At 50.7% G+C, this 16,232-nt stretch overlaps 1 protein-coding gene across 4 annotated transcripts in view; it reads right to left on the reverse strand.

The window, feature by feature from the left end:
* HSPA12A (heat shock protein family A (Hsp70) member 12A) overlaps positions 1–16,232 on the reverse strand; it is a 163,517-nt gene that overhangs the window by 16,615 nt on the left and 130,670 nt on the right. For all 4 annotated transcript variants that reach the window (XM_082407821.1, XM_082407822.1, XM_082407823.1 and 1 more), the window contains 4 exons: positions 14,824–14,951; positions 11,054–11,240; positions 8,776–8,880; positions 2,858–2,974 (listed from right to left, as the gene is read on the reverse strand). In XM_082407821.1, coding sequence (XP_082263947.1) covers positions 2,858–2,974; positions 8,776–8,880; positions 11,054–11,240; positions 14,824–14,951 — 537 coding nt within the window. The remainder of the gene's footprint in view (positions 1–2,857; positions 2,975–8,775; positions 8,881–11,053; positions 11,241–14,823; positions 14,952–16,232) is intronic.

Genomic DNA, 16,232 nt, shown 5'->3' on the forward strand with positions numbered 1-16,232 from the left:
ATATGTAGAAAGAGATTTGTTATAAGGAATTGGGCTTACACGATTATGGAGACTGTCAAATCCCAAGACCTCGGTCGGCAAGCTGGACAGCCAGGAGGGCCGATGGTATAATTCCCTTGCCGGCAGGCTCAAGACCCAGGAGGAGCCGATATTTCAGTTGGAGTCCAAAGGCAGGGGGAAAAAAATGTTCCAGTCTGAAGGCAGGCAGGCAGGCAGACAGGAGGAATCCCCTCTTATTTTATCTAGGAAGGTTCAGCCTTTTATTCTAGTCAGGCCTTCCACTGATTGAATGAGACCCACCCACCTTAGGGAGGGCAATCTGCTCTATTCAATCGATTTAAATGTTAATCTCATCCTAAAACACACTCACAGCAACACTCAGAATGATGTTTGACCAAATATCTGGGTATCCCTAGGCCCAGTCAGGTTGACACATAAGAGTACCCATCACAGGTATGCATCTTTCTTACTCTGCATAATAAATGGAAGGTGAGGAGGGAGAGTTGGAGAGATGCTAATTTTGGAGAGTAGCGAGCTCCATTTCCATCTTGTCATGAAGATTCTCCCAGAAGACAGGCTAAAGAGGGTGCCCCTGATATGCCACCTGCCCCTTGCCTGAAGTACAAATGGCTTCAATGAACCACTTGGATGCAAGTGATTTGAGAGCAGGGCTCCTGTCCTATGACCCGAGCACCTACCACAGTCCTGACACAGGAGGCCCCGGCACAGGCTTGTTTAATGAATAAATGAATGAGTGAACAAAGAATGAATGAATGGTACCTGCCATCTTAAAATCCATCCAGTGACTGTAAACTGAACACAAGTATCAAATCAGAGCTACAAAGGGCCAAACATTAAGCTGCACAGACACTGCCCTGGACAAACGCTACCCGGCATGGAGAGGACAGGCAGATCCACAGGGTGTCTCTGGGCCTCAGGAAGCAAATTCCCCCATCCCCTCCATCCATGCTGGTCACCTGGGCCCTGCCCAGGAGCTGCTGGCCCTCCTACTGCCTGAGGTGCCAAAGCCCAGAGGACGCCATGCCCCCCTCAGCCTGGTTTCCCCCTTGGCCTCCCCAGTGTAAGGGCCCTCTCCCCACACTGGCCCCACCCGCTCAGAGAGGCAGTCCTTGAAGAGCCGGCCCAGGGCTCCATCAGCCCCGACAAATCTACAAGTCACCGCACCTCTTTCTTTTTCACGCTAAAAATAAGAACTGTCCCCTTTCCGGGTCACATGTTTGTTGCTGAAGTCTTCCCATGGGCTGGAAAATGAAAGTCAGAACCATGATTCTTGAGTATCCTTCCTGGGAAAATTCAGGATCCCGGGCTGTGTCTTAGCAGACAGCCATGTCCCAGTGTCCCATCTTTGGGTCTTTGGACACTGCCTGAAGGCTGACACCAAGGAAAAGCTCCCTGATGCCCAGGGATCCCATGAACAGTGAAACTGCATTTGTGTCTCTTCCTTTTTAAAGAAGTTGCCTCTTTCTGGAACTTCCACCTTCTTCCTTCATCCCTTTAAAAACAAATCTATTTTTGGCAAACACAAAGACTGAGCCAGATTCTCACGCTGAACAGAGGAAGGGGAGAGCAGAGGAGCCAGCCTGGGGCAGGGAAGGAAAGGAGGGGAATGGGAGAGTGCAGGGCGGGCGGGGGTGGAACACTGCCCTTCCTTGAACTCTACCTGCCACCTGGCATAAAGCCTCAAGCGTCCAGGACAATTCCTGATGCCAAGGTGCCTGGGGCCATTTGACTGTGTTCAGAGATCAGTGTTGATTAGATGGGGGTTTTGAAAGGAAAGGTTTATATTTATACATGTGGCCACAGACTCAACATCAAAGGTGTGTCTCCAAGGAAAGGTGGCTCTCTCCTGAGAGGTGTGGCAGGGGACAAGGGGACATTTATGACCTTCGTGACTTTCCCCAGCCCACTCAGGTTGAAGGCTCTGAAAACTGATTCTCAGCACAGACGTGACCCAGGCCCCAGGGGTGGCTTTCATTTATTAACCCAGGGGACTAAGTACAACAGGGGCCAGCTCTGTCCCCAGGACCAGAACAGCAGGTCAGTACGGCCAGCCATTCTTGCCATGAAGTCAGACACTCATGGAAGCCCCGTCGTGGCACAGGTTGTCCGCAAACAATGTGAGGGTTGGAAGCTATGAGGGTTTTGGCACCAGTGGTGCCCTCTGCACCCAAGAGGGATGGGCTGGCCGTTGACGCTGGAATGCTCTGTCTCCATGGCGCCATGTTGGCTGGCACGCTCCCTAACTGTACCACTGCCCTCACCCAGCGGTGGGTGTCCTCCACCAGGCAGGTAAAGCAGCCCTCTCCCCTGTCTGGGGCACCCATACATGCCGTGCTCCTGTGTTGCTCCTAAGATGAACCGTGCAGAGGACAATCGTACTTCCTTTATTTCCCAGCTGCATATGTGCAGCTTTCAGCCTCCACCAGGCTGATGTGCCTGGCTCATGGCCATTGGCCTTGTCTTTATTTCTTCCTTGTTCAAATATTCTTGTTCCCCAAGACTTTTCCTTGAGGGTCTCACTTCCACTTGCCCACAGAGAAATATCTCTGAACCTCAGTTTGCAATCCTAGCCCCAAGGAACCTACAGGGGCAACAAGACCTGGAAATGAATAAAGTCAGAAGGAAAACTGAGCCCAGCCCCTCCCCTTGTCTGTCTGACCCCCACTGCTCCCCCAGGAGGAAGCTGAGGAATGGGAAGGCTCCTGGCCCCCCTGCCTGTGGGAGACCCCTCGCTGCCTCCCCAGGGAGGCCTGTGAATGCTGGGGGACCCTGGAGTGGGGTGACAGCCACCACCAGGTGCATCTTGGGCCCTGCCCGCCCCCAGCCCCGCACTTACCTGGTAGGCAGCTTGTCTCATGAACTGCTTGGCGGGCTGTTTCCAGATGGCAGGCACCGTGATAACCCATCTGACATCAGAGTTCTCAAACTCTGAACCCGTCTGATCGCTCAGCTCCTAAAGCCAAGGAAAATGCAGCAGGTCAAGTGGACAGAGCTGGTCCTCCTGTGGCTTTGCTGAAAATCCAGGCTTCCTGGCTGTGAACTCTCGGGGCATCTATTCCGCGGCCCCCCGAACTTATCAGCGTCAGGAACAAGAGTCTGTTTTCTGAATATACAGCAAACAGGGAGCTCCCAGCTCCTTCCATTCCCTGGATGTGGCTGCAGGTGGGAGACGGGCTGATCTGAGGCCTTTGGCCACTTCCTAGTCATGTGACTTAGGGCAAGTGACAACCTCTCAGGCCTCAGCTTCCTTATCTGTGCAGTAGGGATAATAATAAGCTCATACAGTTATTGGGAGGATTGATCATTTCCTGAGAGCTACACTTCCTGACAGCTTGCTCCAGTGTCAGCCTTGCTAAGCCCTTTCCATACCTCAACCTCATTAATCCACTTGAGAATCCTGTTAGGAAGAGATTAGCACTGCCCCTCTTCTACAGGTGGCAAACTAAGGCCTAGATATGGTCGGTATCTTTGTGATGATTGCCCAGCTAGAAAGTAGCAGAGCCAAAGTTTGGACCCAGACGCAGGTCTATCTTGACTTGAAAGGCCAAGGTCTTAACTAAATTGTTACTTTTGGTCTCCTATCTGAACAGAGCCTGGCCCGCAGGAATGCTTAACGACCGGTAGCATTTGTTATCAGAGTTGTCACTGTCACCCACCTTACTGCAGGCCCAGCACATCAGTGGAGTTTTCCTGGCAGGATGGGAAGGGTAGGAACAACACGACCTAAGCAAGAACCGTGCTGCCCTTGACTTTCAGTTAATGTAAAACCTATCTACAAAACAGAAACAGATTCACAGACATAGAGCTCAGACTTGTGGTTGCCAAGGGCGGAGGGATGGGGAGGTGGGGGAGGGAGAGGGATGGACTGGGAGTTTGGGGTTGGTAAATGCAAACTATTGCATTTAGAATGGATAAACAACAAGGTCCTACTATATACGCAATCTCCTGGAAAAAGGAAAAGAATATTAAAAAAAAGAATGTCTATATGTGTATAGCTGAGTCACTTTGCTGTACAGCAGAGATGGGCACAACATTGTAAATCAACTCTTCTTCAAAAAAAAGAAAATCAGTGGGACCCATGTAGATAAACAGGACGGGTGGAAGCATCAGAGGTTTCCACCAGGCCCAGGTAGACAAAATATGTCTCTAGAATAGCTCTCCGACTCAGTATTCCCGCCGGGAAAATGGGAAGAATAACACTAACCCACAGCATTACTGGCAAGATTAAATGCGAACACACAGGGAACATCCGGCCCAGAGAAGACCTCTGACTGATGCTTGTTCCTCCCTTCTCCTCCCCTCCAGTTGCCACATTCACCAGACAAATCTGAAATCAAACCTAAACACACACTAATGTGCTTCTGCATCAAAGTCCGCTCTGGGGACATGTTTCAGAAGATTAATAGGCTGGTGATTTTTTTCCTGATGGGTATCTCATTTTCTCTATTGTTTCACATAGTTATCTTGGGGCTGACCCACCCTCTCACTGAACTAACTTCCTCTTTGATCAGTAAATTTTTTTTCCCTTTTTAAAAAAACTTTTCATTTTTCATTGTGAGAAAATACACGTAACATAAAATTCACCATCTTAACCATTTTTAAGTGTGTGGTTCAGTACATTCACTAAACTTTTTTTTAATAAACATGTTTTTAAAAACATCTCTGCTTTAGACCAACGTGAAACAACCTTTTTTTTTTTTTAAATTGAGGCATAACTGATTTACAATGTTGTGTAAATTGCTGGTGTACAGCAAAGCGATTCAGATAGATATATATAGATATATATATGAATGAATATATATATAGATATATATATGAACATATATATATATATGTTCTTTTTCAGATTCTTTTCCATTATAGGTTATTACGAGATATCGACTATAGCTCCCTGTGCTATACAGTAGGTCCTTGTTGTTTACTTATTTCATATATAGTACTGTCAAACTCTTAATTTAAATCCCAAACTCCTAATTTATCCCTCCCCACCCCTTTCCCCTTTGGTAACCATAAGTTTGTTTTCTATGTCTGTGGGTCTATTTCTATTTTATATATAAGTTCATTTGTATCATTTTTTTAGATTCCACATATAAATGACATATGATATTTGTCTTTCTCTGTCTGACTTACTTCACTTAGTGTGATAATCTCTAGGTCCATCCATGTTGCTCCAAATGACCTTATTTCATTCTTTTTAATGGCTAATATTCCATTGTATACATGTACCACATCTTCTTTATCCATTCATCTGTCGATGGACATTTAGGTTACGTCCACGTCTTTGCTATTGTAAATAGTGCTGCTATGAACACTAGGGTGCATGTATCTTTTTGAATTTGCATGTATCTTTTCATCTTTTCCGGATATTTATCCAGGCGTGGGATTGCTGGTGAAAGAGCCATTTTTTGTTTGTGTTTATTTTCGTTTTTTTAATCATGTTTTATTTCCTTGCAGGTCTGCACTGGGCTTTAAAAGCAGGTGAGCATGTGACGGGTTGGGAGGGCTTCTAAGCGTGGTGCCAATAACCATCCAGGCTGTTTTAAACTCTTTAAACAGGAAAAGGCTCAAAGATGAATGATGGGCTTCCCTGGCCGTATGGAAAGTTGTCTGATGAACTGTTTGTTCGCCAGCGGGTGGAGATCAGCTTGGAAGGGAAGGGACCTGGCACTGACTGAGCATCTCACGTCAGGCACTTTCACTGACTGTCCCTCGTGAATAGTGAGACTGCTCCAGGGACGTGACTTCTGAGATATTCTACTTGAGCTTATTCTGGTCCAACATGCAATAGTCCCCCTCCGCACTGAGCCCACCTGCCCCTCAAACACCAGCCAGCCCCTTACGCAGGGCCTAGTTCCTATACACCTCCTCAAACAGCTTTTCTGCATGCAATTTCTTTACAACGTGTTCCCTGCTCGGAGAAGGTTCCGGAAGCTTCTGGCTGAGCCGACAGGTCCACAACCACCCACCCACCCAAGCCCGTGCCTGACCTCTGCCCCCTCCACCTCCTCCCTCCCTTGCGAGATGGTCTGTTCACGCCTTTCTTCTTGGCCAACTTGAAACACACTCCAGTGTCGTGGACGTTCTCAAGTCCTTCATTTTCCCTGAGTCCCCATGGCTGCTCCTCTTATTCCGGAGGCCCCCACCTCCCTCTGTGCCTTCGTCTTTCTCCAGGCGCTGAGCCCATCCCTCTGAGATCCTTCTCTTCAGGCCGACGGAGATCCACCTCCTCTCCTGCTTCGCTGTCTCCTGGACCAATGACGGCTTCCATTCCGCAGGTCCCCGCCGGCCTTACTGCTCCTGCCTCTGGCTGGTCACCACCTTCTTCCTGAAGCGAACCCAGCCCATCTCCCTCCCACTTCCTTCCTTAGAATCCTCTCCCCACCCCTTTTCATAGAAGAATTTTTTCCCAGGAACCACTCCCTCCCTCCACCCCACCACCTTTATCTCCCTGGTTTTCATGTTCCTCAAATGACCCCGCAGTTGGAGTCTCAGCCTCGCCCTCAGCCCTTGGACAGACCTGCTTCAGGATCTGAGTGAGCTGCTAACATATCACTCTCCTCCACCTGCAGGCCCTCGGGACCACGTGGTCTCCCCTCCTCTAACGCTATCCTTGTGGCCATGGCAACCCCTGCGAGAAATCCTTTGAGGGCTCCCCACGACCCAGGAAGAATTCCTTCGTCTGGGCTTCGAGGCTTCACACGATCTCGTCCGGAGCTCGCTGTTCCTGCTCTCTCTGTAGCCTTGCCCTTCGCCTGCTCCAAACTGCCTGCTTCCCACAGCGGTTTGCTATGTTTTCTTTCCCCTGAGCTGTGCCTGGGCCGTTCCACCAGCGCAGAACACCCGCCCTTCCAGCTGCTGCCTGTCAGAGGCCCGCAATCTCTCTCCTCCGGGGAGGATTGATTCCCTGCTGCTGCTGCCCTTGGGCAGAACCTCTGCCTTCACCGAACACTCAACACCCACGGTTACCCCCTCACGACACCCACCCATCGACTGTATGCACTGGGTTTGTTTCCACGTGGCCAGAACTTGCATAGCACCTGGCTCACCAAAAGTACTCAAAACAAGAGGTACTTGAATGGATGAAAGCAGTGTTACGACCTCACTTCTTTGACTCCCTCTAGCCCTATTTCTAGAATTCTATTCTACTCTATTTCTAGAAATCACTAAATTTCTTCTAGCGATCACATAATACCAAATGCTTCTGAAGTTCCCAATTCTTTTTGGATAGAGTTCAATACACGAGGCTCTTGAATCATCTGATCTACACCCACTCATCACCATGCTTATGGGAGGGGACACTGAGTAGATGGCTATATTCCATTTGGAAATTAGCCATTTTCTTAATTCTGGGCCATCACTGAACAAACCTTTGCAAGGGCAAACCAAGGGGGCTTATTCACCTGGTCAGCTTCTTCCATGGGGTCTGGGGTGGGGAGCATGGAGGAGAGGGGGGACAGCAGCAACTATTTACCAAGTAAATAGTTGCTGAGCCCCCAGGGAGGCATTTAACATCTACTATTTCACTTACTATCAAACGACCCACGAGGCACAGTTACCTGCCCCCCTTTTCATGTTAGGAACGTGGGTACCAGAGAGAACGAGCACCTCGCCCAAGATCGCACAGCTGCTGCATGTGTCTCCTGCCTTTCTTTCTTTTGTTTGTTTTACTGAGGTATAATTCACATACCGTGAAATTCACCTTTTTAAAGTGCACAGTTTGGGACTTCCCTGGTGGTGCAGTGGACATGGGTTCACGGCCAACACAGGGGACACGGGTTCGATCTCTGGTCCAGGAAGATCCCACGTTTCTGCAAAGCAACTAAGCCCGTGTGCCGAGACTACTGAGCCTGCACTCTAGAGCCCGCAAGCCACAACTACTGAAGCCCTTGTGCCACAACTACTGAAGCCCACGTGCCTAGAGCCCGTGCTCCGCAACAAGAGAAGCCACCGAAATGAGAAGCCCACACACCACAACGAAGAGTAGCCCCCGCTCGCCGCAACTAGAGAAAGCCCGCGCGCAGCAACGAAGACCCAACGCAGCCAAAAAAATAAAATACAAAAGCACACAATTCAGTGGGTTTTAGTATATTCACAAGGTTGTGCAACCACCCCCGCTATCTAACTTCATCACCCCCCTAAAGAAACCCATACCCGCTGGCAGTCACTCCTCTGTCACTCCCCCAGCCTCTGGCAACCACTAGTCTACTTTCTGTCTCTATGGATTTGCCTCTTCTGAACATTTCCTACAAATGGAATCATACAGTATATGGCCTTTTGTATGTGGCTTCTTTCACTTAGCATAATGTTTTCAAGGTCCATCCATGCCATAGCAGGTGTCAGTGCTTCATTCCTTTTTAAGGCTGAATAATATTGCAGTGTATGGGTGAATCCCATTTAGTTAACCATTCATCCACTGATGGACATTGGGGCTGTTTCTGCTTTCTGGTTATTATGAATAGTGCTGCTAGAAACATTCATGTACAAGTCTTTGTGTTAACATATGCTTTCGTTTACTCTTGGTACATACCTAGGCTTGGAACCGCTGGGCAGACAGTCACTCCGTGTTTAACCTTTTGAGGAACTGCCAGGCCGTTTTCCACAGCAGCTGCACCATTTTCTCTTCCCACCAGCAGTGCACAAGGGCACATCCTGCTTTCTGAATACAAAGTCCACATTCTCTCCCCCGAGGCTGTCCCTGCTCCCCTAGCTGGCAGGTGCCCCCTACCCCCAGCACAGGCTCTGGCATGTACCCACCTTCAGTGCCTGTTCCTTAAAGTACTGCAGGGCATAAGCAAAGATTTCAAGGGCTTTGATTTTCTTGCCATTTGCTGCCGTCAGGTCTGTATCCATGGTGAGGTCCTAGAGCCAGGACAGGAATGAAATAGTAAGAAGAAGGAGAGACATGCCTTCTGGCTTTAAGCACTGTCACTTGGAGACCTGGGGAACCCAGCGAACCATGTTTGTGTTTCCTGGTGTTTGAGGGGCAGACTAGGATGGCACGTCCCCCAGGACAGGGCTGGCAGCAAAGTCCCCTTACTGTGTAGGTGGCCCTGGCTGCTCCCCTCAGCCCCCACCTCCACTGCTCCCTCCCTCCCTCCCTCCCTCCCTCTTTTCCTCTCTCCCCTGGATCCTCTGGGGGCAGAGGTTTCGGGGCAGCAACAGAGCCAGGAAGAAAAAAAAAAAGGCAGCAGACGCCACTCCCGATGCAATTTACATACTATTTCCACATGACACACATGGTCACCCTTGGGAGCCCCCCTAATGGAAGCCTAGATAATCATACCAAATCGCTGATGTGCACGGTGCTAAACAGACACGAAGCTTTCACTACCCGATGAGCTGCCAACCAAGTCACAAAAATAGAAGAGCTCCTATTTTAAGGCTTGTGCTGCCTAATCCACTGGGAGCCCAGCATCATTGCCTTCCTTCCTCTGCCAGAAGCTACAGCAGTTGCTGACTGCAGTCCTTGGGTGTAAGATGCTCTGTGAGATGCCGGATGGACTGCGGTCATTAAAAAATGATGAAAATAGTCCCCAGAGGGTGGGAATGGGCAGAGAGGGGAGCAAACATCAGGAGGAAACCCCCAAGTCTCCTGGAACCGGAAGACGCATTGCCACCAGGGAAAAAAATCAGTGCGGTCTCTGGATTGATCCAGGCTGGGTAATTAGTCTTTGCCTTTGGAGCGTGAAGGGGTATCAAGCAGCTAAACCGGCCTGTGGGGCCTGCCCATCATCCTGACCCCTCCACACATGCTCACTCCTCCCACAGCTGGGGCTCAGCAAAGACACCCCAGCTTTGGGGTGTGGCTCCCAGGCGGCTTCCAGCCATCAGGAAGCCACAGGCTTGGAACTGAAAAATTCAAATTGAAAAAATTCCTGGGCTTCCACCTGCAGGAGATTCCTGTTGGGCACTGAATCCCATCAGGTGAAACAGGAAGGATGCATTGTGAGCCGAAGTCAGTGTGCTTCAGAGAGAGAGACACACACGGATGAGCACCGAGCCCTGGAAGGCAGGGTGCCGGCTGCAGGGTTTCCCAGTGACATTTGTTTTGTCATCTGCAAACACTTAACAAGCAGACATATGAAAGCAATAAATAATAGGAGCTAGCAATTGACTTTAACTAACTAAGGACCGACCGGCATGGTTCTAAGAGCTTTGTGTATTTTGATTCCTTTAATCCTTACAACATCCCCATAAGAAAAGCACTCTCCATGTCTCCATTTCACAGATAAGGTAAAACAAGGCAAGGAGGGTCTAAGTGACTTGGATTAAGTATCTCAAAGGTGTCAGAGGCGGGATTTAAACCCAGGCCATCTGGCCTCAGGGTCTGTGGTCTTAAACACTATCACCATCCTGCATCTCTAAGTACTGAGAGTTAAGGAAAATTTAAGGGATAAAATGCTTAAATTGAAAAAATTCTATCCTATGGCCCAACATTTCGATGAAGCTTGGGGGAGGGTGCTAATCAACTTGGCCATCTTACAAAACCCTGGCAAGTTGGAAGCAGAACTACTTCAGGCATTGGGCCTCCAATTATTGGGCGCTTGATTTCCTGAGCTACCTCCTTCCCCACATAGAAGGTTAATGAGCCAGTTGTTGCTGGTTGTTACTTCCAAACTGGTTAGTTATAACCACTACCCTGAGCCCCCAAAATGCTCCCTCGTCCCCGAGTCCTTCCTTCAGGATTCCTTGATCTCCCAACAATCCTGCAGGTGAAGGGGGATCTCCTGGCACAGCAGGGGCTCCCAGCCCCCTACGCCTGTGCTCCATCCAGCCAGGTCTCTCTGACTGGTCAATTTCCAAAGCAAACAAGTTGCTAAACATTCTGAATATCTCCCTGCCCATGCGTAGGTCAGAAAGTACTGTGTGTTCCACAAAAGTGTTGTGTGCTCCAGGTTGTTTCTAAAATCAAGGTGAATGGACATTCATTTCTGCTTGGGAGAAACCTGAGGGCCCCCCAAGGTCTGGAAAGGCCGGAGGAACCTCGGTTCTCGAATGCGGAGGACTTGGGGCCAGGGAGAGGCTGGCTTACCCCGGTGGTGTGCAGCTTCATCTTGAACTTCTCCAGGTACAGCCACTGCTTGGCCTCACTGGGATCCAGGTCGTGGTAAAAGTCCCTGGCGGCATACCCGAAACTGTGGAACTTCCTCTCCGGAGTCAACAAGATGGTGGTCGGAGTCTTCTGGTTGGACACCCCAGGGTCGCCTCCTTCCCATCGCCTGTCCCCAAGGAAAGGCAGAGGTCATGGGCCTTTTTGCGTAATCCCAGTGCAGGCAGCACTGATGTGAGCACCTACTGTGTGCATGGCTGTTACAGATGTGAGTGCCCATGGTGGCTGCCAAAGGCGCCCTCTGGTTGAGCTGGTTGAGTAGTGACTAGAGACACAGCTTCAGTTAATAAGAAAAATGAAAGGGACAAGTGCCAGGTTCTTGCTCAGTAACAAAGTCTGCTTCATCCTTTCAGCGTTTACTGAGCATCTACTGTGTGCCAGCTGCTAGCGACACAGAGATGAAACATTTATGTCTCTGCCTTCAAATAACTCACAACCTAGTAGGTAATGGTTTTTTTTTTTGTTTGTTTGGCTTGGGTTTTGGTTCTTTAATTTGCAAGCACTCAATAGCAGATGGATAGCTGGTTTGCATCCTCTTTGAAACAGGTAGGGTATAAACGAACACATAAATACCTGCCTCATCAGATGGAAATGAGGGGCCCAGGGAAATGTCCCAGAGGGGTCAGAAGGGACAGAGGTGCCAGAGACGGGGCTTTGGAAAGAATGCAGGGCTCAGGAGAGACTTGATGCTGAAGGAGGGAAGGACACTGCAGGCTGCTCTGAGGTGGGCAAGCTAAGTGACTGTGTAGGTTGGAGAAAGCGTGTAAATGAGAAGAGTGATTGTGTACATGTGTGAAAAACGAGATCGGGAAGGTGGTAGGAACCAGGCTGAAGAGAACCCTGAGGAGTGAGAGATTTAATCAGTGAGTAATAGGGAAGCACTAAAGGTTTTAGAGCAGGGGCAGGACAGAATCAGAGCTACTGTTGACCGGAGCGAACTGGGCTAAAGGGCGGGAGACGGGGAGCCAGGAGGCTGAGCAGGAGACTCGGGCCTCGAGGTGAGGGAGCTCGTACAGGGGTACAGAGCCCCGGGAAGAGAGAGAGGGGATGCCGGGGTGGGGGCGCTGTCCAGGGGAGAACTGAGCCAAATGGCCCCAGTGGTGAGCAGGTGCAAGGAGCCCCAGAGGTTTCAAGCACGGGAGCCTGGAGGAGAGAGCGCCCCTCACAGATGCCAGCAGCCCTGGCCAGGAAGGAGGCAGGAGGAAACGTGGAGAGCTTGATTTGAACGTTCTGGCATCGAACTCCCAGGAGGGGCTTGAAGATACAAGCCTGGGGTTCAGGAAGAGATCCAGGCAGGAAACAGACCTGGGCACCCCTATACTGGGGGGACAGTCACAGCAACAAGGTGGACGACAGTGCTGACGGGAACCGTGAGGAGGGAAGGAACCATATCCGGCACATCTATATGCTGAAGAGGAGCCAGAAGCGGGGAGGGGAGGATACAGACAGACAGGCAGGCAGATGCGATGGGATTACGCCCTGGAACTGACGGGAGGGGCCATGGAGCAATCAGAGGGTAGGCTGAGCCCCAGCAAAGCTTCCTTCCTTCTCGCAGATGGAAGGAAGGAGAAAAGTAAAGAGAGTGGATGCTTCTCCCTCCTTTGGGGCCACGGCAGAGAAGCCCCGGCTGCCAAGAGGCCAGGGTGCTCTCTCCTCTACCAGGTCCTGGCTCAGCAGCTGGCTCTGGTCCTGCCACTAGCCACACGACCCCTACGAGCAGTCCCTGATGGAGACACACGCCCGAGGGGAAGCGCGCCTCTCTCCCTGGCCTGCCCTCCTGCGGAGGTGGCTGTGCTCCTGGCTGGGCTCTCACCGGCCCCTGACATCACGGTCCAGATGGAGAGCCAACCTCCACCTAGATTTGCCACACAGATGAGGCTGGAGTCATCCCTGGCCGGTTTCCCGGTCAAGCCCCATCAGGATGCAGGCTTCTACCCAGGGAGCCAAAGTCCCCATGGTGACCCCATTGAGATGCAGGGACGATCACCAGCCCAGGCAGACACTGGCGCCTGGGCCAGGGGTGCGCTCCACACAACCTTTCAGAAATGGATTTTCCATTACTATTCACACTGACATTTTCAGTAGGTAATGGACTTCCTGAGTTTTTGCCCTTCAAATTTTTAATTCTTCATTCCTATTTAAATACAAGAACTTAAACTTTCTCATTCATAACTCTGTCAGTCTGGATCATGGTTATGTTAATATGTTCTGACTGAAATAAAATTCAGGTAGAGCCTCCCTCCAAAAATCTCTACGATAACTAGGATAATGTCCCTAGAGACCCTGAACTCTGTGGATGCTTTGTGAGAATTCCTCCCCAGCAAGTTCAAAGTTATTTTTGCTCTTTTCTTTTTTTTCAGTTTTCATTGTCTGACTATCCCTTTGAAATAACATTTCTTAAAACAACTAGAAGCTGATAAATGTTGATTCTAGCTTTTAATACAGAGCTCCTTTCTTCCCGAGGTTCCCACCTCGGGGGATGGCAGAGCGGACCCTCACAGCATCTGTCCCACTAACCCAAGGCAGAATCTTGGTGGTGACTGAACACCGAAGCCTATGCTGCAATCAGGGCTCTCTACTAGAACAGACTTTTTGTTATTTCCTGATGAGACGACACCCACGGGTCTCTGAAGCATCTTAGGACATCCAGTTTTCCAGAGGAAAGGCAGGGCCTAAATCAAGAGTGGGGTAAGGATCACTTTTATCATGACTTATGTTTTAAACAGCACTCTCTATAAAAAATGCATAAGATCTTATTCTGGGAGTGATAACTAAATTCCACAGTTACCAGCTGAAGGAATTGCAAAGCCCATCACAATGTATCTTCAGAGCCATCCTTGGATTTGGAAAATCAGGGTGATAAATCCCTGGTTCCCAAAGCTTTGAGTGTCCACAGACTGCAAGAAGGCGTGAGCCAGTCTGGGGGAGCAGGCACTGGTGCCAGGATAGACCAGGGTCCTCGCAGACAGCTGATCACACGTGGATGGGCTGGACGCCAGGGCTGCTGTGTGCATGAGTGCGGGGGCGGGGGGTGGGTAGTGGCCCAGGAGACCCAGGGCAGCTTCAGGGTGAAGTTGGCTGAAATTCACCCCGCTCTGCTTTTTCTCAGGCATGGTGCTTTCCACTTCTGGTTTCTGTCATCTCATGACTTCACCTGAAAGAACTAGCACCTTCCCTGCTTACATTTTACTACGTGCTAAGTGCTTGATATGAAATCTCGTTACATTTGCACACACACTCTGCCAAGCAGGTACTGCCATTATCCCCATTTCACAGATGAGGAAACAGAGCTTTAGAAGGTTCAGCAATTGCCTGAGGTCACACAGTGGTGAGTGGAGGCCTGGATCTCTCCTCCATCACCAGCACCTTATAAGTCAGCACCTCTTGCCCAGGCTGCACGCTGGAATCACCTGGTTTCAGACATACTGTCCAGGTCCTTCCCCAAACCAAGTCAGAATTAAAGCAACACATTTACAGGCCAGGAACCTGGAGCCCAGAGATCAGAAGTGGCTTGCCCGAAGTGGCACGGTGAGTTTGGGCCAAGCGGGGCCAGAATTTAGGACCCGCTGACAACGTACCATTCACCTGCTCACTGTACTAATCCCTCTCCCCTCCCCCAAGGCCCTCCCCCAAGTCTCCATAGTTACAGCGACCAGCACCAGCCCCTGCCCCTCCCTGCCCACAGCGCTCACCTCATCACATGGATGCATTCTGGCTCCTTGGTGAAGCTGTAGGCATAGCCGCTGGATGTGGTCCCAAAGTCGACAGCCACCACCACGAGAAACGTCTGCTGCTCAGAGACGTTTGCGTCGGCATCGTTCTGCAGATAACCGAGCGGGGTACAGGGAGTGGGGGCGGCAGTCAAGCCAGGCTTTCAGAAGGGTTCCACCCTGCCCTGCTGTGTGCCCACTGTAGACAGAAGCATATTCCACATTCTGGTTCAAGGCTGCCACGTGGTGAGCCCTGGGGAGAGGGCAGGTCTTTCTCAGCCCCTACCTGACTGACTCAGGGAGAAATGGAGGTGTCTCCTGAACAAGGGCCAGGCCACTGGGGAGGGCCCCTGCCTACACTTGCCCACCACTCCCTTTATCAACCGTGCGCAAACGTGGCTAATTACGGAAACTCTTCCATCTGGGCTGGAACCCCAGTGGTTCCCTGAGTGACACCGCTCTCTGCCCCCCATTGCCCTCCCCCAGTCCCTGCACAGACCTCCAGACCCTGCTCAGCTGTGCCCTGTGCACCTGCCAGGTGACCCCTCCACCTGCCCGGGCGTGGCATGCATGGGTGTGGGGCTCAGCCTACCAGGGACCCTGCCCGGTCCTGCCATAGCCAGCATGTGACCCTGCTAAGTCCTGTCCCCTTGGGGCCCCGAGCCTCTCCTCATCTGTCAAGTGAGTAGGTCAGGCCATTCCAGACTTCCAAAAAATTCTTTAAGCAAATGTAGACTTTTTTTTTTTAACATCCACAGAACTTCAAATTATACCAATAATTTTTGGATTTGAAGAGTATTGGTTAGAGCAGGGGGTAAGAGCCCCACGTGTCTGGCCTTTCATCACACTGACCCCCATCCCCTTCAGGTTATCCTGAAGCTTTTACAGGGAACCCTCAGGGTACAGAGTTTGAAAACCACAGGATCCAGCTGTTAGGTGACCAAGCCTCTCAGTTTTCCCAAGCCTGAGGGAGTTCCAGGATACAGGACTTTGCGTGGAAACCAGGACGGTTGCAGGAAAACCAAGACAAGCTGGCGTCCCTACCTAGCGATGGCTCTGAAGTTCTTCTCAGCAGGGTCTGCTTTGAGGCTCTGAGCAGCTCATACAAAGCCGCCCTTTCCTCCGGGTACCTCTCTCTGGTTGGGTACATGTAAATCCCTTGAACGGCTGCCCCACAGTATCCACCTTTGAAGTGAGGGGCAGGGCGGGAGCAAATGCCCAGCCTCCAGCCCCCACGCTGCCCAGGTCCTCTCTCTCGGGCAAGCTGGTGCAGAAGCAATTACAGCCACAGCTTTTGGTCACGGCGGTTAACTACAGTGGAAAAGCCACTGCATTTCACTGACTCACCCACCAGCCTCAAGTGGCTGCTTCCTCCCAAGAGAATGCCTCGC

The sequence above is a fragment of the Balaenoptera borealis genome (genome assembly GCF_965194805.1).
Source record: "Balaenoptera borealis genome assembly, chromosome: 10".
In the NCBI taxonomy this organism is placed as follows: Eukaryota; Metazoa; Chordata; class Mammalia; order Artiodactyla; family Balaenopteridae; genus Balaenoptera; species Balaenoptera borealis.